General features: G+C 39.8%; 1 protein-coding gene across 1 annotated transcript in view; it reads right to left on the bottom strand.

Moving 5' to 3' along the window:
* The window catches only part of SLC6A2 (solute carrier family 6 member 2), a 71,239-nt gene that overhangs the window by 24,123 nt on the left and 23,255 nt on the right, over positions 1 to 23,861 (bottom strand). The window contains 4 exon segments of the mRNA XM_065661647.1: positions 946 to 1,080; positions 1,887 to 2,025; positions 18,698 to 18,935; positions 22,584 to 22,715. Of these exon segments, the coding sequence (XP_065517719.1) occupies positions 946 to 1,080; positions 1,887 to 2,025; positions 18,698 to 18,935; positions 22,584 to 22,715 (644 nt within the window).

Genomic DNA, 23,861 nt, shown 5'->3' with positions numbered 1-23,861 from the left:
TAAAGACAGGATGTGTAGGTAATGTACAGTGCCACTATGTACAAATTACAGACATCTCTGAAAGCTGAAGATTTTCTGAATAGTTCTTTTCATTCCAGTAGAACTACATCCTTGATTTTTACTTTTGCAACCATTTGAATGGCCTCATGACCCATCCACAGAGATACCACTGTCTTAGAAATTATTTATGATATTTTTGGATAGCATAGTGATAAGATCACTCTAGTCATCAGATCATTGTTCTTTGTAGGTCTGAAATGCTGCTAACTTCATAAGTTAGTGACTATACTCTTATCTCTGGCTTTACAATGGTTGAAATAATTCTTAGTTCCAAGGTACTCTGCCAAATTGAGTTGGTTTGTATATATTTAATGTCTTGCAATGTTGTTAAATGATACAGTGAAATGTACATTACTTTAAATAGTAAGATAAGAACACCATACTATTGAAAATCTCATTTGTATGAAGGACTGTGATTTGATTAGGTGAGTTAGTTCTAGTAGTATGTTTAGCAAGGTTTTCATAGGCCAGGATTGTTGTTTACCAGGTTAATATTTAACCTCATGATTCAAAAAGCAAAATTTTTTTATTGACAGAATTCTTAGCCTTTTGAGAACTGATTTTTGCATGACTCAATTTGCATATATAAAGGATACTGCAATTTCCAGCGTCTCAGTCAAAGCATGGACTTTTAAGGGACTATCATACCTGAAACTGCCCTTGTACAGGTTTGTTGTGATCAGAGCAGTTTGAGTTGAAGCTGAGACAGTTCTGTTATGGAGAGTGTTGGAAAGTTAGACCTTTAGGGACAGTGGACTAGTTCTTTTGCAAAAGCAGAATTGTGGCTATACAATTTGAGAAATTAGCTCTAATATTTTCATCTGTAATAACAGGGGCAACAGGTTTAATAGTAGTAAGGGAATGAGAGCAGAAGAGTACACTTACTGTGGCTTCTTTTAATCTTCTGAAATCTATGTGCAGGTATGCATTTATTCCATTGTATGCGCCAGGCAAGGTTATTCCATGTATTAACAAGACAAATAATACAACATAAGGCAAAGTGGCTGTTATCCAAACAACCTGCAGACAACAGAAACACCAAAGGTTAATCACCTGTTACAGAAGATTTAAGAAGGAGTAAAAATTACGGGTAATATTTTCTTGCTTTTTCCCATTCAGCTCAATGGAGAAGCTCTTTATAGGATGTCTTGGGGGGAAAATGTTGTTATGAGCCTTTATGTATATATGTTTACTGATACTAGTAGGGGACAGTTCTGACAAACAGAAGACTTGGAGTGCTTACACATTACCAGTGTATTAGACTGCTGATTAGCTATTCAGCTGCGTATTCATTTACTTAAAAAGTACATTTGTTGCCTGCTGTTAGGTGATACCTTCGTGACAATGTACAGAAAGCTCTCAGATATATCTAACCCTAGAATTGCTGTTAAGGTGTTTTCTGAGAGATGTCAAAGGCTAATTTCAAATTACTTTCATTGGATATTTCTCTTGTCATTATTATATAATAAAACCAACGCATCTTACACCATTGAAACATTAGTACATTTGGTTAAGAAAAGGAGGCACATTTCAGACAATGAAAAAGTCTTTCAAAATATTTGCTGGATGAGACCGTTAATGTTGAATTGAAAATAATCTGATGATAAAATTTCCAGTTCGATCATCATATAGTAAAACTTGTAGATAAGACAAAGGCTGAATCAGGATTGTATATTTCCACTGTACAAATCTGAAGGTCTCTCACATGGTTTGGTCCACAAGGCTCCCTCAGAAGCAGTGATTTAGCCTCTTGCTTTCTAAAATTAAGAGACTTTTTAAACGAGACAAAGAAGGTGGTTGAGATAGAGGGACAATATTAGCTCTACCTTTCCTGAAGTCTTCACGCCTTTCCACAGACTAAAGAAAAGAATGATAACCACCACCAAGAGGCAGAGGGAAAGTTGCCAGCGAGGCAAGCCAAGGTCATGGATTCCACGGCTTTCGTGCAGGTGCAGAACTCCTCGCCTACGTACCAGATACACAGAAACAAAGAAGTCACTTGGAGAAAAGGGTCTTACATGTCTCATGGGCAGCAGAAATGGATGCTGCACTGCAGTTGTGGTTGCCCTACTGCCATTGCTAGCAGTTAGTGGAATCTGTTTTGTGGAGTCATGTGTTGTGGTTCTTCTACAATGCCTTTATGGTCTCACAGGCCACCAATGTCTGTTTAGCACCATAGTGCTGTAATGATAGCACGCTCCTTCACTGGAAGTCTGGAAGTGTTTGGGGATTTTGGAAGTGTCACTTGGTTCTTGCTTGAACAATGAACAGATGCTCAAAGAGGCTGCAGAACCTCCATTACTGGAGATTTTAAAACTTGAAGCATAAAACCCTTTGAGACTGATTTATTTTTGAAGTTAGCCTTGAATTTGTGGTAAGGAGTTGTATTAGATGACTTTCAGATTCCTCTTCCAACCTAAATTATTTTGTGATTCCAGGTAAGCAAACAGTTGTATTTCTGCAACTTGAACAGTTCCAAAGTTACTTTTCATTTCTATTTGAAATAGGCTATTGTGAGGCTTCAAAAGTGGTTCGGTAGGAAAAGCAACTGCTGGTAAATTTAAACCGGATATAGTGCTCTGTGGTGTTCACTGAGGCAGTAGAGTGATAGCAGAGGAAATTTTGTTGCTCACCAGGACAGGCTAATTCTTTTGAGACATCTACAAAGTGAAATGGATTGAAGTGTAAAAAAGTGTTTGTCCTCATAACTGGTGACATCTACAATTAGAGTTGTCAAAACACACTGTATGCAACCGGCACAGGGACATGGGAGAGATGTTACAGTGGATCTTGCTTTAATTCAGATCTATGTTATTGAAGTGTCTCTTGCTGCTTTTACAAATCTAGAAAATGCAGAAACACTCTGCTTTACTGAAAGCTGTACTTGCACAGGGGAATGGCACTGTGGCTGGAGCCCTGCATTAGAGGTGAACTGCAGAGCTAACTTCTGGTTCTGATATGGATCTACAGGATGCTGGCTCAGGGATTCAGTTTCTCAGTGTTTCAGTGCTCATCGAGATAAAATGTAAAGAACATTCCTTGCCTCCTCCCTTTTCTCAATCACCTTTTATTTGTTATGCACGGCTTGGGTAGAATAGAAAGTTGATCCTTGTTGGCTTTTCCTATCACCATGATAATGCAAACAAATCAGATCAAAGAAACCCTTTTCACTGGAGGTCCTTGACATATTTTAGGAAGATAACTACATTTTAGAGAAACTGAAGAACTGATTGATTTGTCCTACATGACTGCAGACATGCAGAGACTAATTAGAGGAGTCTAATTCCAAACCCATTGGCTGTCCTGATACAATCTTTTACTAGATAGATGATGCTTCAGAATTAGCTTAAATACTTGTCTGATCAAGCCAGGGCTGAGCAAGGCAGTTGAATAAGTTTCAAGATAAGGCAAACCTTTGTCAACTTAAATAGGGAAAACTGAATTATATCTCTGTACTACTTAAAGTATAGAGACATGCTTTGAAAATGAAGGCCCATTAGAATGATCCATCTAGTAACATGAAAAAGTTGTACACAATTTTCATTTGATCCCTAAAGCATCAAGATATGATCAGCTAAGAATTGTATTAGTTCTGCATCTGTAGTTTCTCATGTGTAATAAGAAATTCTATGCTTCTGAATTGTTTCTATGATTAATCCTAGGTTGGATAAAAGACACTTGTAGAAAGCATCCTCTTGAGTTAAGTAGCTGATCCATTTGTGTTGCATTGTAAGGCTAACAATAAGTAAGACATTAAAAGAGTAGTGACCATGTGTTTGTGGCATGTATTCAAGAATGTTTCTGTTTGGAAAGTGTGAGGTGAGTTTAACTCTTACTATACAACAACATGCCAACTTCACAATATAGCTGTTACCTATGAAAGCAGTAAAACATAGAGACAGACTTCTTTATCTCATCTGAAAACCTTTTATCTTTAATTAAATGTAAATAAATAGGTCTCTAACCTTTGCTTAGAGTGTGAATGAAAGCTATTTGCATTTCTGCTAATAAAGTATAATTTGCCAGAGGATCCCCAGATGTAAGTGAATCCTGGGCAGGGATGCCTGACTTGCTTCTAAATCAGCAGGCTGGGCAGTGATAAGTATAGCCAGGAAAAGCTTCATTAGTTTCTGATCAGAACATTTTTAAAGCATCTTGGGGGGGGGTTGGCAATCTGTGCTGTCACAGTTATACTGCTATCGGTATTGGAGCTGGATGTTGTAAAGAAAGTCCTTTGGATTATAATATTAGATGTCTATGCATAAGAACTGTATCTGAACTTCTATTCTTTGGGCCCTTCTTCTTGCCTAAATGTGTTTTCTGGATTTGTAAAGAAGTCTCCTTCCTCGTGTGTTTGCTTTCCAAGAAGCAGCTTACAATGTGTCTTGCTGTCTGGAGCACTTGCTGGAACTGCCATTTCAAATGCGGGATTCTCAGGATTTTCAGGAGCATCTCCATTCCAAGTGTTCTGCTCTCTTAATCAGGGTAAGGGATCATAAAGCAGGAAGAGAAAAACAGTAACCAGTCAAGACAGCTGTGTAACTAGGCAGTTACACAAGGAAAACTTCATAGACAGCTGCTGTTTCTGAGCTGTAATTCTGGCAGGTTTTACTTCCTTTTCTTTTTTGTTTTTCTTTGTGACCTCTGGAGATAGTCATAGAAGCTTTCCAACAGATGCCCCTTTAGAAGGTTGCTGGGAAGTAGTTCATGAATGTTTACCTACTAGAAACTACATTTCTGTTCCAGCAGCACTGTAAACTATAAAAGATCTAATGGTAGACTGCTATTTAGCTGAAGATGTGCTGACATGTGAATAGATGGAGGAGAGAAGCAGTTGCTAAAGGGTTAGATAGACTAAACCTTCTTGGTTTGAAGGATTTTGATTTATTCTTTGAAAAACAGGCATTTTTTGGAGAAGGGCAGATTTGAAAAGAACTTTGCATTTGTCATCTTCATCCAAGTTTGCATACATCAGTGATGCTATAAAAAAATCCAGTCAGCTTATGCCACAGTTATTCTTATTTCACACCAAGAAAATGCTTGTACTTATTTCAGGAGCAGCTGAGGCTGTTTATAACCTGTCTGTGTTAAGACAGGTTGAGTGATAAATCTCTGACTGGCTTCTTTCAATTATACTCCATCGCTTCCCTTACACTGGTCACAAAAAGGGAAACGTGAAGTAAGAGATACTGCAAGATTCCCCATTCAGGAAGCTCTGAGGTCAAAACACCTGAATTTTTAACCTTTTGATATTATAGCAATAATGCAATGTGGCCAATGCCTTTTCCTAAATTGAGATTGCTTTCACTAGCCACAGGATTGACCCATTTCCCAGTCTATAAAGACATGCAAAAGTCATAGATGAAATAACATAAACTGGTCTCTCTCAAAGCCCTGAAGGGAACCAGAGGAGATACAACGCCAGCAAATGTCAGCTTCTGTTGTTTGTCAGCTTCTTTAAATCATGTCCACAGCTACTAGGAATGTCTTAAGTAAAAGCTTCTGAAAGTGTGTCATGGATTCTTGGTTTATATGCTAGATACATATGTCCAATTCTGCTCCCAAAATAAACTCTCGTAATTCAGAACACTAAGTCAAAGAGAAAGGAAGAATCAGAAGCAGTAAGGCAATTAGAATTAGTATTTTGCCTATAATGTGTTATTGAGAAAAAAATAAAAGTAGATGAGAAAGATGTGCAAAAAAGGAGAAGAAAATGTTAGGGATAAGAATGGCAGTAAACATTAGGAGATAGAGCTGACAAAGTAGAACAGGGACCTATTATATTATGCTGAGCAAAATACAAGAGGAGCTAATAAAACATTTAAGCTTTCTGATATTCCAGTCAGAGCTCTAGCCATATTTAGTTGGTATAGCACCAAGCATCAAAGAACATGCATTAGAGATCAGAAATTCTTTTTTTTTTTCTATCAGGATTTTGTGCAAAGGAACCTGATTTATGCTAAAAGTGCTTTCCATATAAGGAAGTAGAAATTACATTTGCAATGAGTTTGAGACTGTACATCACTGTGCACATGGGTCCCAAGAGTCTTCCTGCCTATCTGCAAGAACAGCAGGAAGGTGGTTTCAGGTTGAAGCTGCATCCAGAGATTCTGATTTCTCTGTTTGGGAGATTTCTTCTTGTTCTCTCTTTTCCTGTGCTTTCTGCTGGGAAGATTCCGCTAGTCACCCAATAACCCTGGCACCAATTCTTGCTTTGCTTCCACTCTGTGTTCAGTTAAAGGGAAATAGTTCACCTCTGCTGAAATCAGCCAACAGCCATTCATTTGCTAGTACCACTGCTCTCTATTTTGTCTTCATTCAGCGCATGGGTCCTCTTTAATTTGGTGTCAGATCACAAAGAGCCATCAGGAAGTCCAGCTGTTTGGAATTCACACATAAGTACTACTAAAGACAAATTACTGAAAAGGCATTGGGACTCAGTAAATTAAGGATCCAGTCATAGTTCTAGTAACAGCTAATGCTGGAACCAATAAATCCTCTGTGTCTTAGTGTTCCCATCTAGCAAATAAAGATTGTTAGAAACCTTTGCTTTGACTCCACTGAGCAATACAGAACGTACTGTTTATGGGACTTGTGAGTATTTGAGTATAAACAGAGAGCCAAATCAAAGGGAAAAGAAACACCCAAGGATAGTGGCCTGAAAATTACTTTGTGTCTTTTTCAATCCAAAATACTTAATCTGCACCCAGAAATCAGAAGGTGAGGTTTAGGTGTAGAATTCTCTTAAACATTTTTGTCAGACTGGTTCTAGGGACTTTCCAAGGAGCCTTTTGTATTACTTAGCTGTAGGCAGATTTATGTTGTGGCACTCTTGAAATTTAGAAGGTTTTGCATAAACAGTTCAAGTGAAACGTCTTAGAGCACACCTTGTTTTTTCAATCCCAAATCAATTATAATCTTAGATTTCAGTCCAAATATGATTACACACCTCTTTTTTATTTTATATACTTTATATATATATATTTATAATATTTTATTACACACATTCTTTTTTTATTAAAGGCAAAAGTTATCTGCCTAAATTTGATGTGATCAACAGAAAGGTGTCATTCATCTAAATTTTTAGATGTGTTGTATGTGTTGATGTATGTTTATTTGGATTGCAAAAATGTCATCCACTTGTCAACAAATTAGTATGTGAACTAAAAAATGTATTTCTTGGTTAAAGAAGTAAAGTACTTCCAAGAATTTCCAAAAAATTCTAAATGTTAGTAGTCACTTCTATGGGATCAAAAGCAAATGGCATGTATGAAACAAGTACCAGCAATTCGGCTAAGATATAAATAGCTGTATAAAAATATATAAATAGTCCTGGTCTCCTGAGCGGCATTCCTTATTCTGGTAGTTTTTTATGATTTAAAACTAAATGCAAATTGTCAACTGAAGATGCTAAAAGGGCTGTCAATGTATACAGTGTGCAATATATAGAAATTAAATTGCATACTCTATTTAGAAGGCAATTTGAAGCATGATAATTGTGCTTAATGAGAAGGCTCTCCAACATATATCTTCTGCATTATATATTTGGGCAACCATAGTTCAGCCAATGCTGCCAACTTCCTTCAGAAATCGGTTGGTTCTTTTACTGTGGAAGGTTAAGCTGTCCATATTGAGCAGTCATGGACAGAGTCCTTTGTGCACAGTTTGCCAGGCTTCACGTATTTCTACTTCAGAAACAGCTCAGCTTAAATTCAGCTGTAATGTTTGTATGGGAGTTTGTGTCTCAAAGGTGTCTATCCACAGCTGTGTTGGGCACAGCTTATAGTGCAAACCCTGCAAACTTGAGCTGGTTCTATGCAGGTAGAACATCACTGTCTATTCATTGTAACTGTGGGGCTGGGGTCACACTGCAGAAATAGCAGCTTGGCTCTACATGAAGTCAGCAAGTACAACAGGGTTAGCCTGGCTCTGACCCAGCTCTGCCAAACATACAGCCACTGATGAGCTGCTTTGGTGCCTCTAGGTGCTGCAGAATGATAGTCTGGGTCCAGGAGAGTGCCAAGAACAAAGGAGAGTGGTTCCAAGCCACCTGATGTGCAATGCTACATGTGCACTATGTAGCTCTCCCTTACCATGGAGCACTGGACACACTTCAGAGGTATGCCAAGGGCTCTGCAGCACCCAGCTTGGGTTCAGCTGAGTGTTTTCACTCTAGCTTTGTTGGACACTGCGCTGTCTTTAGCCAACACCTTTGTTGTCTGGGTTTTTCTGTTTTTCAAGATATTTCAGCTCCCTCTTGTGTTGGAGAATGTAGCTGTGTAACGGACTTCAAGCTAGATTTTGGGAATCAGAATTATAATTTGCCAGTGGCACCTTGGCTGTCATATAATACATTATTATTTATACTGAATGAAATTGTGCTTCTTTTTGAATCATGATAATCCTGAAATTATACGCAGCCAGTAGGACTAACCTGTTCATTCAGTGAAAATGCTTAACTCACTGAAGTCTTTATCCAGCTTAATTCTCCCATTAGCTTAATAGATCTGACCTCTCCTCCTAATTGTGCCCCACTTCAGCACAATCAAGTCTGCAAAGCTCTCTGAAAAAAGACATATTCAAAATCTCCTTTTAAATCCATTATATTATTTGCAGATTGGAAATTCTTGAATTCCATCCCCTATATATCTAATGACTGTATAAAGTCTGAATAATGAATAAATGAAGTTTGTGGTTTGAGGATACATGGAAAAGCAGCTAAAGCACACGTGCTGACAGCTGCCCCAGCACTTATTCAGCAAGTTTAATGGTGCTTCAGCTGTTATTGTCAAAGGGCTGTGCACTGGCCTAGACAGGATGGTCATGAAAGAAGAGCTCCAGTCTTTCCAAAAAAGTTGCTGAGCTTTCATGATACCTTTCTGATTTTGGAAGAGCTGCACGGAAAGACATAAAATTGCCAGAAGAATGACATCCACAGGAATAAGCCCATGAACCACAAACTGAGGAGCACTGACACATATAAACAAACAAACGAATAATTATAGAATCACAGACTGGTTTGGGTTGGAAGGGAACTTAAAGCTCATCCAGTTCCAACCCCTGCAACGGGCAAGGACACTTTCCACTAGACCAGGTTGCTTCAAGTCCTGTCCAGCCTGACCTTGAACACTGCCAGGGATTAGGCTGCCACAGCTTCTCTGACAACCTGTGCCAGGGCCTCACCACCCTCACAGGGAAGAACTTCTTCCTTATATATAATCAAAGTTTACCTTCTTTCAGTGTACAGCCATCGTCCCTTTCCTGTCACTACATGCCCTTCTAAAATGTCCCTCTCCAGCTTTCTTGTAGGCCCCTTTTGGTACTTGCGGGAATGCTCACTCTAAGGTTCAACATTTTGTTATAATGCTGGGTCTTTTACGCAATAAGGCAAAGTTTGTAAGCTTTTAATGGATTAATGCTCAGATGTGAATGTTCTGGATGAGCAAACACTTCTCCCATAGGAAGCAATGCATAAAATACTAGTGGAGATGATACTATGTCAGTATTGTGTTGTAAAGAACATTTTATGAGAAACTGGTGAAAATAATGGATGTTTAGTTGTGTGACACCTTTATTAGAATGGCCTTAAGCAATATATGCAAGTGGGGATGTTCCACAGAGGAAAGACTCTGCTTCTGCTTGCCAGAATTTCAAATGCAAAGTAATGTAGGGGAGGTGCTGTTTCACTGACCTCAGATGCTGTAATTATTGCTCAGAGACTGGCACCACTACCAAACCGCAGAGAATTCTGTACATAAGGATAAGCAGTTAGAATTTCTCCTACAAGTTAGTACAAAGCAAGCCAATTGCATGAAGCATAATGTGCAGCCTGACATCTGTCACATCTCATAAACCTCCCATGAAAATCTAAGTTGGCAAAGTGGTCATTCTTCCAGTCTTCAGGACTTGTTACACAAGGGTGTGTTGTGATTTAGGAATTGTTTCCATAAAGCTGTCCAAAGCTTAGGAACATGTGTATACACTTACATGGATTGACTTCCACTCTATTCACATTTAGTTTCTTTTCTCTTTGTGTAAGTAAATATGTCAACAAATGTGAAGATGGGAACATATATGAAAAGTAAGTTTCACAGCTGCACATGTAAATGTTTGTGGAACAGCTGTTCTTATTTTATGCACTTGTCCCAGAAATTTCTGTGAACTGAGAAGGACTGAGTTACTTTGTCCAAAAAGTCAATAGAGTCAAAAGTAAACCTGTAATGTGCCGGGAGGCAAATGTGTTAGTCTCAGACTATGGATACATAAAGAATGACCCAAACACTTCCTAAATATGCCTGTGCAGTTAATATAGAATTGATATCTAAAGTAGTTTGCTTATTGCTATTCAACAATGTGACCATGAATTTCCCACATAAAGCATTTAATAATGTACCTGATTCTAAGTCCACGATGTTCGGAGTTCTGTTATAGTCACGGGATTTTCTAGGGGTGAAGGTAGAGAACTTGGCTACAATTATTGGTAGCCTTTGTTTGCGTGATCTCTGTAAGGGTAAACAGATGACTGCTATCTGCCTTCAAACCTCTAGGAAACATCTGACAACTTTCCTTTTAATTAAGATGCAAAAGATGAATAAATCTAAATGTCTAGAGAGGTTCTTAATTTGTCATTGTTTACAAACCCTCTAATTAGTTTATAGGGTGTGGATGTTGCATGAAGAAAACTGTTAAAGAAGCTCCAGATATATTCAGTGGGGGTTTGTTGTCCAGGAAAGTGGACACATTGAGAACTGCTGTTCTTGTTTAGCATAAGCTTAGAGTCTTTTCTTAACAGATATGGTTAGCAGAATATAGGGCTGTCTACTCTCATTATTTCCTGTTCTTAGATTCACTTTTTAAAGGCATTTATAGGCAGAATTGCTTGTGCTTAGTTTTGGAGCGATGTTTCCTCTCTTTAGGGAGAGTTTGTTTCACAATTGTTTTATAGGGATAGGTCCCTGTGTCCTCCTTTGTAGCACATAGTGTTGATGACTTCCTTTGATGTGATACTGAATTATGTGGACCCTTTGGTCAGTGGTGGTATTTATGATGAAGAATTGTACCTTGAAGCACAAACCTATTGGCCTACAGAAGTAAGCTTTGTTGTATAGGGAGAGGGTTATATTCATGATATTCTTGGTTCACACACTCATAATTTGATGTTCATAAATATGGTAGATGTAGACTAGCATGACTGGAAGTTGTCTTTATTCCTTTTTCTTAGGTAGCATTTTGCAATTACTCACTTGTGAAATACTTGTCAATTTTGCGAATTTCCTCTTACTGAACCTGGCATGAAAACTTCCATGTAAAAATTCGTTTTATTTCTCAAGCAGAAAGAATGAATTATAGCCCTGAGAAAATGGATTGTCTGAGGAAAATAGCTGTACCTCATTGCATTTGTTGACAACTTCACTGTTTTGTTTAAAAAGTCTCCAGAATTTATCCATATACATCATGAACTTTTACAGGCACAGTACCTGTAAGAAGAATAGTGCTTTTGTTCCTCCAAACTGGTATTTTTTTAATTGTCAGAGCAAATGAAAGCAAGATGGCAACAAACGTTTCCCAGACACAAGGCTGGAGAGAACAAGTATAAACTATGCCTGTATTCAGACAAAATATTTGAATAGGAGTGATACAGAGCAGATACGGGAACTTTTTTTTTCGCAGTGATGCACTTGTGTTTTTCCAGAAAAAAATTATTTTTATATATGTTGAAAGGATAGAAGGTCATTTGCATTTTGTGAGTTTAATTCCAAACCACTGAAGAGGGAATTAAAGTAATGTGTGTATCCAAAGTAACATGGAATCCACATTTTATTCCCAAGTGGATTACTCTTATGGCTGATTATTAGACTATTATATGCTCTCTAGAAAAGACAGTCCTGGCAGACTGGGAGGGGGAGTTGCCCTTTATGTTAGGGTTAGGCTGGAGAGTATGGAACTCTGTCTGGCAGCAGGTGATCAGTCAACAGAGAGTTTGTGGGTCAGGGTTAAAGGGAGAACAGCGATGGGAGACATTACTGTGGAGATCTGTTACAGACAGCTTGATGAAGAGGACTCTGTGGATGAAGTGCTCTATAGACAGATAAGAAAAACCTCATGCTCATAGGCCCTTGTCCTCAAGGGGGTCTTCAACCACCCTCATATCTGTTGGAGCGATGGTACAGCCTGGCACAAGCAATCCAGGAGGTTTCTCGATTGTGTGGAAGACAATTTCCTTCTGCAGGTAATACAGCAGCAGACAAGGAGAGGTGCCATGCTTGACCTCATGCTCACCAAGAGAGAAGGGCTGGTTGGAAATGTGACGCTCCAGGGCAGCCTTGGATGCAGCGATCACGAGATGGTCGAGTTTAAGATCCTCAGGACAGTGAGAAGAGCGTGTGCAGCAAGCTCACTGCCCTGGACTTCAAGAGAGCAGACTTTGGCCTCTTCAGGAACCTGCTTAGTAAGGTTCCATGGGATATGGCCCTAGAGGGCAGGGGGGCCCAAGACTGTTGGTTGATATTCAAGGATCACCTGCTAAAAGCTCCAGAGTGTGTGTCCTGAGTAGAAGGAAGTGCAGCAGGAGGGCTAGGAGACCTCCTTGGATGGATAAGGAGCTGCTGAGGAAACTTCTAAGGAAAAAAGAGGCTTATAAAAGGTGGAAGCAAGGACAGGTGTCTTGGGAAGAATACAGTGATGTTGTCCGGGAAGCTAGGGACCAGGTTAGGAAAGCTAAGGCCCAGTTAGAATTAAACTTGGCTAGGGATGTTAAGGGTAACAGGAAGGGATTCTATAGGTACATTGCAAATAAAAGACAGAGTAGGGACAACATGAGCCCTCTCCAGAAGCTATGCGGAGAACTGGCTACCCTAGATTTGGAGAAGGCTGAGGTTCTGAATGACTTCTTTGCCTCGGTCTTCACTGGCAAATGCTCCGACCACACCACCCAAATCTTGGAAGGCAGATGCAGGGACTGTGAGAATGATGACCCTAGGCCCACTGTAGGAGAGGATCTGGTTCGAGACCATCTTAAGGACCTGAATGTGTACAAGTCCATGGGACCTGATGAAATCCATCCGCGGGTCCTGAAGGAGCTGGCAAATGAAGTTGCTAAGCCACTGGCCATCATATTTGAAAAATCATGGCAGTCAGGTGAATTTCTTGAGGACTGGAAAAAGGGGAAATATAACCCCCATTTTCAAGAAGGGGAAAATGGAAGACCCAGGGAATTACAGACCAGTCAGTCTCACCTCTGTGCTTGGCAAAATCTTGAAGCAGATTCTCTGGAAGGCATGCTAAGGCACATGAAAAACAACAAGGTGCTTGGTGACAGCCAGCATGGCTTCACTAAGGGGAAATCCTGCCTGACCAATTTGGTGGCCTTCTGTGATGGGGCTACGGAACTGACAGACAGGGGTAGAGCAGCTGATGTCATCTACCTGGACTTGTGCAAAGCGTTTGACACTGTCCCACACAACATCCTGGTCTCTAAATTGGAGAGGCATCAGTCTGATAGGTGGAACACCCTGTGGATAAAGAACTGGCTGGATGGCTGCACAAAGAGTTGTTGTCAATGGCTTAATGTCCGGCTGCAGACCAGTAATGAGTGGCATCCCTCAGGGATTGGTGCTGGGACTGGTCTTGTTCAACATCTTTGTTGGTGACATGGACAGTGGGATTGAGTGCGCCCTCAGCAAGTTTGCTGATGACACCAAGCTGTGTGGTTCGGTTGATCCACTGGAGGGAAGGAATGCCATCCAGGGGGACCCTGATACACTTGTGAGGTGGGGTGATGCCAACCTCATGAAGTTTAACCATGCCAAGTGCAAGGTCCTACACCTGGGTGGGAGCAATCCCAGGCACAGCTACAGGTTGGACAGAGAAGAGATTCAGAGAAGCCCTGTGGAGAAGGACTTGGGGGTGCCGGTCGATGAGAAAATGAACATGAGCCGGCTGCAGTGTGCGCTTGCAGCCCAGAAAGCCAACCGTATCCTGGGCTGCATCAAAAGGAGCATGACCAGCAGGTCGAAGGACGTGATCCTGACCCTCTACTCTGCTCTTGTGAGACCCCACGTGGAGCCCTGCATGCAGTTCTGGTGTCCTCAGCATGAGAAGGACATGGAACTGTTGGAACAAGTCCAGAGGAGGGCCACAAGGATGATCAGGGTACTGGAGCACCTCCCATATGAAGATAGGCTGAGAAAGTTGGGGCTGTTCAGCCTGGAGAAGAGAAGGCTGCGTGGAGACCTCATAGCAGCCTTCCAGTATCTGGAGGGGGCCTACAAGGATGCTGGGGAGAGACTCTTCGTCAGGGACTGTAGTGACAGGACAAGGGGTAATGGTTAAAACATAAATAGGGGATGTTTAGATTGGATAGCAGGAGGAGGTTCTTTACTGTGATGGTGGTGAGGCACTGGAATGGGTTGTCCAGGGAAGTTGTGAACGCTGCATCCCTGGTGGTGTTCAAGTCCAGGTTGGACAGTGCCTTGGGTGACATGGTTTAGTGAGGTGTCCCAGCCCATGGTAGGGTGTTTGGAACTAGATGGTCTTAAGGTCCTTTCCAACCCTAACTAGTCTATGATTCTATGATTCTACTACTAACAGAAGAGCACAAGTTGTTTTCAGATTGTGGAGTGTTCTCTTTGCTAAGTTTGCAGTGTACAAATTCTTTGCAAATTATTTTAACTGTCTCTAATGAAGTATTGTAGAGGTCCCATTCCTTCCTGTTGTAAGCAACTGTCCTGTTGATGTCAGTGGCACCTTAGCCTCAAATAAGCCTGAATGACTGAAATCAGATTTAGTAAAGTGAAACACTCTAGAAAACCTACATGTAGAACCAGTTTGACCTGAATTATTGCCCAGCTCTTAAGGCTTAATAATGAAAGCCAGACATGCTTGTCAAAGTCTGCCTGTCACTGCCTTGTCATGGAAATTGCAATTTGAAGGGATTTCTTCCAAGTCTGAGATTTAGAGGTTTCTCCCTGCTTTCCCTCATGCTGGACCTGAAAGATTTGTTCTAGATTCTTAGCAAGTGTTTCTGTCTTTCACTGAATGTCAGTGCTGAAAATCAGCATATTTCTATTGAACTTAGCAGTGCCTTTCTTAAAGTATTAGATGAACTATCACATCACGATACTTCCACCCCTTCCTACAGTTTATTCCTGTGCAGGTAGAGATAGTCAGCTTTGGCAGCTGCAAGGTTGCAGCTACTCTGCATTCATGGTCAGGTCAGCTTTGCGTGAAGGAATCATGTTCCAAACAGAAGTGTCTGCTTCTCTTAAGGCTAATGACATCAGCTCTCTGTGGCCCATTCTGGATGTACCTCTTCTCAGTAATTCTCCAACTGTCAAATAGATATTTAGTGTTTCTGGCCTCCCTGCTTCCAGTTCTGCCTGCCCAACAGAAGGCAAAGTTTTGCATATCTTCTTGATGTAAGTATACAACCTACAGAACCAAGTTCAAGGTGTACCACTTCCCGTTTAATCTTGAGGCTGAAGGCTCAAGTGCTGAGGTGCATTTAACAAGTTTTCCATAAGCTCTAGCATATTCCAAGTTATTGTGGTTGAAAAGATGGCCCCAAATACTCCAAACTGGATGATCTCAAATATGCGCCCAGAGAGAACAATGGAACAATGGAACTTATTTTCACCCAAACTAACAAAATCACTCCTTTCCATAATATTTTTACAGTGGGCACCAGTTTTCAGTCCTTGTTTTAATGATGATAATTATTATACCTTGTTGTATTAGTGCTGGGGTTGGATTCCATAGGTATCTCACTGAAATTTGAGTGGCAGTTTGATTTCCCTCTGGTATAAAAGTAGCTGCTCTATTTCCTTGTTTCTCTATTTAACTGAAATATAAAACCTCAACATTTGAAATCTGCCATATTAAATCTGTTGTTGCAAAAGTAATTGTTTATGTTATTGTTAATGTCTTGCACCACTGGGTTACAGAGTCACAGAATCATTAGGGTTGGAAGTGACCTCTGGAGATTGTCTAGCCTACCACCTCACCAAGTCAGGGCCACTTACAGCAGGCTGCATACAAATGTGCCCGGGTGGGTTTTGAATATTTGGATAGCAGTACAAACCTCAAAAGTAAACATGATTGTAGAATTTGGAAACCAAATGAACTGCAGTTCTCCTCCAGCAAAGATGTGTTGATAAAGAAGTGACTAATGACTATCTACCGGGAACAACCAGCTATAATTCCACATAAACACTTGGGTCAAGTTCAGCAGTCATTCAAGCAGTAGTGAAATCTGGTATAAGGACACCCAATAAGATAACGGAATATTCAGCCTTTACTTGAATGGGTTTTCAGAGGGAATGTAGCCAGCCAAGACCCTTACTTGAGCTATTATTTAACATAATCAAAAAATGGTCTATCATCCTGGAAAGGCACTAAACTGGTGCAAATTTAATATTACATCATTACTTCTGCTTCTTTGACCCTGTTGCACATAATGTGAAACTTTATAATTGTAAGATTCAGCTGTCCCTGTTGTAAAAAGAAGAATCACTGTTTTCTGAATTGGGCTGTCTTTGGTTGGTTGGATCTGAATACACTGAAACTTTGCACAAGTTTAGGTCCACACCTGAGCTGTACAGCTGTGCTTGATGAGCTAATCCAAATACTGGGTAAGTGAACACAATGCGCCTTGTGATCCCGTGTTTTTACAGCTGGGGAAGCAGGTTACAGACTGTGTTACTTGAGTGGCGGCTATTATAGAATCATAGAATCATAGAATAGTTAGGGTTGGAAAGGACTGGAAAGGACCTTAAGATCATCTAGTTACACCCCGCCCTGTCATGGGCAGGGACATCTCACACTAAACCATGTCACCCAAGGCTCTGTCCAACCTGGCCTTGAACACTGCCAGGGATGGAGCATTCACAGCTTCCTTGGGCAACCCATTCCAGTGCCTCACCATCCTCACAGTAAAGTTCCTCCTTATATCCAATCTAAACTTCCATTTTTGCAATGTAATGTAATTGCCAATAAGTACAGGGCCTATAGACTTAATTACAGCCCCTGAATTCAGGTATAAAAGCATAACAAAAAGTTACATTCATTTTTTATTCTTATCTTCTGAAAACTGTACCTTGAATCTATTTCATGGTGAGGAAAGAAGCCTAATGTTTCACTGTACAGGCAAAGTCACAAACTGAGCTGTTTCCCAGAACAGTGGAACTAAATCCGAACACTGTGAATAGATTCTACCACAGTCTCACCTACTACAAAGTTGTACCCCAAGCATGATGTGATAACTGAAAATGCATAGAACTACTTTAAGTCATAAAGGAACAAAGGAATAATACAGGGATTGTGTTTTGCTTTACAAAGGTGCAAATTCAAGAAAATTATAAAGAAAATATTTTTAAAAATGTTGTTCAAATCAAAGTTCTGTAATGATGCAGTTCTTTGAAGATGTTGAATACATAGTTTCTTATAGTTCACTTCAAAGTCAGGTTTGTTAACTGACTACATGTCATAGCCCTTTGCTATAAATGATCTAGCTTTACATTTAAGTTATGAACACATCCTATCTTGTCTTTGTAAGGGCAGTAGATTTCCTGGCTGTTATTGTTTGCCATTGTAGTGAGCTCCTTTGAACTCAACCCCTCTTATTGTTTTCAAAGCACTAAATTTAGTTTACCCAGACCCCTGCCAACAGTTTGTGTATCACTACTGATCTTTCACTGTGCTGGCCTCAGAGGACAAATAGCCACAAATGTTTCAGAACTATAAACGCAGACCCCAGGATCCCTGCTGTAGCCAGGCATGGTGTAACTTACTTATTGTAACAGTGGTGTCCCTTTGTTTCTGCATGGTTGGGCTCACCACTCAGCAGGTGTGTGCCCTGATATCGTTCCATTCCCACCACAGAAATATCAATTGATTGATTATTCAGATTGATTCAACAGCTGATTCAATCCCGATGCTTTTCCTCTTTTTTTTTGTCCTAATCAAATCCCATTTTCCCCAAAAGGTTCATAATACAAGTATTTACTCACAGATCAAAGTTTTTGTTTTATAGTTTGGTTGTTAATTTAGATACCTTTCTGTTTTTGATTCCACGTGTTTGATTTGAGTGTCTTTGCCTGTCTTGGCCCAATACTGCAGAATGCCCTTTTGCTTAGGAATTGGAAAAAGCCCACCTTTTACAACTGGGTCACTCTCCTCCTGCTCAGTGTTTCCCCTTGCTTCATTGAACTACTGAAGCAGCTGAGCAGAGGCCTACTTTCAGATATTTTGCAAGTAGAGAAGCAGGCCAAACCTGTTGAACAAATTATTACTTTAAAGCCCTAAAGTCAGCTCAGTTTGGCATGTGCTTGTTTTTGTCAAAATATGGTTGTGTCCCCTGACAAAGTTGGTACAAGCAATAGTGGTGCATTGGGGAAGATTTGTGTCTTTTGTCCAGTTCCAGTTTGCTCAATGGCAAGTATTGCATTTGTACAGGAGAAACCAAACCTCACAGAGGCAAGAGTCTCTATCACTAGGGAATAAAGATCAACATTACAAATGCATTTTAACCTTAGCCTTCTGACGCTTATTCTAGAGGCTGGATGCTAAGTTTTTACCTCCCAGAATAAACATTCACAGACAGAATTCTTATTAAATAAAATAAAGTTAAGTCAACACTTACTCATAAAATTCAGCTGCAGGAGTGAGCTTGTACTTCGAGTATTTGGTACCATTGCCAAGCACTGATGCATTGAAGAGTTTGGGATCTGTACAGTTTGGACTGTTCCAACTGTTGTCACAGTGTGTCCAGGGGAGCTCAAATGTGAATGATGAAAATAGGTAATACAGAGACCAAGCTATGATAACGTTGTAGTAGAATCCCACATAAAGAGCTATGAGTATCACTGCATAGCCTACACCTAAAGACAAAGGAAAACTATATTATACATCGTGTTTTACATGCAGCAGTACATGCAAACACTGTAGTTACTCAGCCGTACATGGTTGCAAATTCACTTTAGGTCTTCAAACCAATAAAAGGATTTTTTGACATTTATGCACACACATGTGGAAACACTGTCACTGACCTTAATCCTAAAAATTATGTTAATGATTTTGGAAAATGACTGGCTGTAGGCAAATCCAGTTGTTTACCAGAAAAAGAGATCAAGCAGTGCTGTGTCAAAATTTGCTCTTGTACAACTCTTGCTGATTTGCTTCCAATGCACAAGACTGCAAGCCCATGTTAGGAGTGAAACTTACTTTATCTTCCTAATGTCAGAGACCTTGGCAACTTTTCTTGCAAAAGTAGAGCTCCAGATTTAAGTGAAGTTTCCCTATGCCTCACGCTCCTACCCTGAGTTAGTTTGGAACAGGCACTGATCCCTCTCCTGTTTCTTTCCCATTGTTACTCTCCAGATTGGCTTCCTTCAGCATGTGACTAGGTCCAAAACATTCATGAAGCAGTCTGCACTGTTCCACTGAGGCGCTGCAAGGGGTTCTTGGGCATGCCAGTAAATCTTGGTGAATATCAAGCTTAGGGCTAAACTGTGTGTGGACCTTCAGACTATATAATTATCTCCTCAGGATTACAGAATCCCCACTGCAAGCATTCTCTTTTGACTTTGAATATTTGTATTGTGTTTTTGCGTACTGTAAAGTGTGCTTGGAGGGTCTCTCTAGTGAGAGAGTCCCAGAAAGTGCGTGCTCTCCTCATGAAAATGGACATTTTTAAGTGGTTTGGGAGGAAGCTTTGGTACTAATGTGAGAGCAGAGCTACAGTTGCCAGACTTTTCAGGAAGCTTGCTTTACCTTGGCTTATATTATTCTTTCTTTACTGTGTGCACAGCATTGTTCTCTGAATCCTACTCAGAAGTTGTATGTGGAGATTACTGCTGTTTTATGACTATTATCACTGTACTGTCACAACACCTAAGTGTAAACCTCATATTTCTTGATAAGGCAAGGAAGTAGCATACACTTTTGGTATTAATCCTTGGTTTAAAAATTGCCTAAGGAACAGATGCTGACCCTGAAGGAGCTGGCTGTTCAGAGACTGCTCATACACCACAGATACTCTTTGCTCTTCAGGAGGCTTTTAATACACAGAGCAGTTTGCTCATCCCTAGCACTGGGGAAAAGATTGTGAAAGTAAAAATGAAATTGTAACTTCAAATCCTTGGTGCTTAAATTAATCAGGTACATTAACACTCAAACTCTGGTGATAAGTTATGATCAATAGAATGGAGCAGAGTTGGGGAATCACCCAAGTGGATCGTTCTTAAATATTAGTGTGAATGTCAAGATACTAAAATACTAAGTAATAGATGCACTGAAATTTCATGATTTTTGTTTAAAAAGTCTTCCTAAAATTCCTCCAATTCAGGAGAACAATGATAGGTATTTAATATCAAGATTAAAAACTGTATCTTAACTGTCACTCCACTGAAATAATGAGAATATTCAGGAATGAATTTGCTCTCGTGTTTCTAGATCTAGCTTTCTTAAAAGTAATGCTGGACTACCCACACTCTAAAACAGACCCTGGAAAATGCAGAGATTAAAACAGACTGTTGTAATGGATACAGGGTATGCTTTTAATTGCACATGTTATGAGAAATCTCATTAGAAGTAAAGCCCTTAGAGTTTATAGCAATAATATTCATAGCTAAAATTAGTATTATAGTGCTGTTGTTTTAGAGAACCTGTTACAAATTTGTGTAGACTGTGCACTTTTCATTTGAGTGAAAGTTTTGAGTTATCCCAGAAACAACACAAAAGCATTAGCAGTAAAATATGTTTGTATGTTATCAGATGTTTCAAAAATTTTAATAGTACTGAGTTTATACTAGTGCTGAGGTGCAAATACAACTCAATGCTTATTGCCTTTTGAGAATCAAATAACTTACACTATTCTATATCCCAGTCATAAGAACACTTAAAAATCAACAGTAAGGTGTGTTTAGTCCATCTTGAAAATGTCAGCTTAAAAACACAGCCGTAAAGTCAATACGACTATACATGAAATAAGTTCTATTTTCCTTTCTCATCTTTTCAATCCTGAAATCAACAGAGTGCCTCTGAGCGCAGTCATATTTGGCTTGAGCGCTTTGAGATCCTTCAGGCCCAATTTTTGATGTTAGGTTTTCAAAATCCTCACTGCTATCCAAAAGCATTAACTGATACTGGCAAGAATTTTCACTGAGCAAGGTCTTCAGGTTCCCAGGTGCTGGAATGAGGTTTGCCTCCCATGAAGGGATTATAGAGGGGTTAGGTCTGTATGAATTAATTTTAAAATTGGGGAGCATATATTTTATTAACTTTCTTATTTATATTTTATCTCTCTTAACTTTGCCATGAGTTTTGGGTGTGAATGATAACAAAAATGCCCACAGTTTTCTTATTCTGAACTAGACTCCTTGAAGAGGAAAGCTGTATTTTGAGAAAGAAGACTAACATTTACTCAGTGTAACCTATAGCCAAACACCGGATCCACGAAGTTTGGATTGCATTATTAAGCTCCTCAGCTTTTCAGTCACAGGATGAACATGGTCTGAATTTTAAGGTTGTAAGGTCAGCTGAGCTTGACTGGTTTAATTTCAGATAGCTTTGTGTTGAAAAGATCTTTACATAAGATTTTAGACACAACCTGGTATAGATATAAGGAAATTTACAATTTTTACTGGTAAGCAATGCTTAAGAAGATTCTTGAAGCTCTTCAGCAGGTATCTGTTTCATGTACAGAAAGCATATGGCTTCTTTCGCCCAGAGGGATTCCTTTATCCCTAATCACTGCCAGGCAAACTGATCAGTATCCAAATGCCTACCCTGGGCTGTTCTTAGCTTACAGAATGGTTGCAAGTTAGTGCAGCAGACAACAATCTACAGCCTTTTATTCAGTGATGCTGGAAAGTTATACCTAGTGGAAAACACTAACAGTAATAGTAAAATTCATGTTTTATTAAGTGTTTTTTATTGCTAGATTTGAAAACCACTTTACAAAGTCTATTGGAATAATTGCTCCCATTTCATAGGTAGGAAAACTGAAGTACAGAGCCACCAATAACCGGTGCGAGGTTACAGGTCTAGTGGCTGAATGACAGCCTTCACAACTCCATTTCAGTGTTCTAGCCACTGTGGCAAGCTGACTTCTGCAGAGATACACACAATGAACTGCATGGAGTCAGTGGTTATATTAGTCACCAGGGAAGACAGGGTTGAACTGGCCTGTGTAGGATTTTGAATGTCTATCTGTTCTCATTGCCAAGCCCTCCCTCTGCCTCAAGGTACCCAGTTCCTCCCACACCTCAGTATGCAGGGAAGGGAGAAAACGGCTGTTCTGCTCCTGCTCACTGCTCTCTATTGCACTCCTCAGCAATCACCCTGATTTCTGTGGCTTTTCCCATTTTGTGCTCCACCTGTGATAATAAAAAGACTTCTGACTTCAAGGGTTGGGGAAAGGTCAGCAAATATCATGCTGTCTGTGGGAAGATGAGAGACCTTTACTTTGTGATCACAAATGTGTGGCACCCTCATGGTGCTATTCAAGTGAACAGAGGAGCACTTACCTTTGAAAACTGGACAGATTTTCCACACAGTGGCAGCTCCTTCTCGGTTATACTGTCCCAGTGCTAATTCCATATAGAACAGGGGCATTCCAGCAATGATTAAAAAGAGGATATAGGGAATAAGGAAAGCACCTGGAAAGAGAATAATTAGTCGTTGTAGTCTCAGTTTGGTTTCATTTTGCTTTCTTTATTGCTTACTTTTATTGGCTAAAGATAAAACCAGTCTTCGGGAAGTAGAAAGGAAATATGAGGAGGGAAGAACCCATGCTCTCTGGTCCCTTTCTTGTATTTTTAATTTTTAATTTTTTCTTTTTTTTTTTTTTTTTTTTTTTTTTTTAAGATCTCAGAGAAGGAAGACCTGAAAAAAGCTGTAGACTGAGACTGCTATTTCCCTCTAATGTTTCCTGGCTGCTTTTTGGCTTCAAAGGGAAAAAGATGTGTCCCTGAAAATTAATCCCTAACTGCAGAAGGAATTATGCACTAGCAGAGCTAAAAGGGAAAAGGACTATGAAACACTTTGTTAAGTTTTTGTTAGCACAGTATGTTCAAAAGGGAGCGTGGAGGCCATCAACTGGGGGAAAAAAATGTCATGTGAGTTCCTGTAAGTTCAGTTTAACTCATACTGTGTAAGGTGTCTGCAGGAACCTGTGGCTTGAAAATGAATCAGTGCTGGTTAGTTATATGGAATTTCGGTTTCCATGGTATATTTTGGTTTTTGCTATAATCAATTCCCTCATTCTTAAGAAAAGTGATAGACAACAGCCCCCTTTCCAACCTAGTGATATTTTGTTAACATGGAGTGTATATTAGTGGAGTATATACCAGGCTTCACTGCTAGGCTCACTGCTACATTGCAGCAGGACAGTGCCAAGGCTGCTTGCCTGGAATACATTACTTTACTTGATGGAGGATTCTTCTGTGAGTTCATACCACAGAAACTGTCACCTCTGGAAAAATCCTGATGTGTCAGTGCTACTATCATAAAAAATATTGCAAAATGAAATACGGAAGAATCATTCAATGTAGAAACTATCTGAAGATTTCTTAGCTCTTTCATATGATCCAGGTCACAGGAAGAAGACTCCCCCAGTGCATGGCTATATATGATACTGTAAAACAACTGTAGTTGGTGTCATGTTCAATAACTGGATACTCTGTCAATTCTCTGCTTTGTGGTACCAATCAGATGTAGCTTTTATTTTATTGCATAGCTTACTTGGTCCAGAACAGTTCAATTCATGTAAAATTTGTCAGTATTAAAAAATCATTAGATTGTTT

The sequence above is a fragment of the Lathamus discolor genome, chromosome Z (genome assembly GCF_037157495.1).
Source record: "Lathamus discolor isolate bLatDis1 chromosome Z, bLatDis1.hap1, whole genome shotgun sequence".
Taxonomy (NCBI): domain Eukaryota; kingdom Metazoa; phylum Chordata; class Aves; order Psittaciformes; family Psittacidae; genus Lathamus; species Lathamus discolor.
Note: the sequence above shows the minus strand (reverse complement) of the source record. Positions and strands in the feature narration are given on the sequence as shown.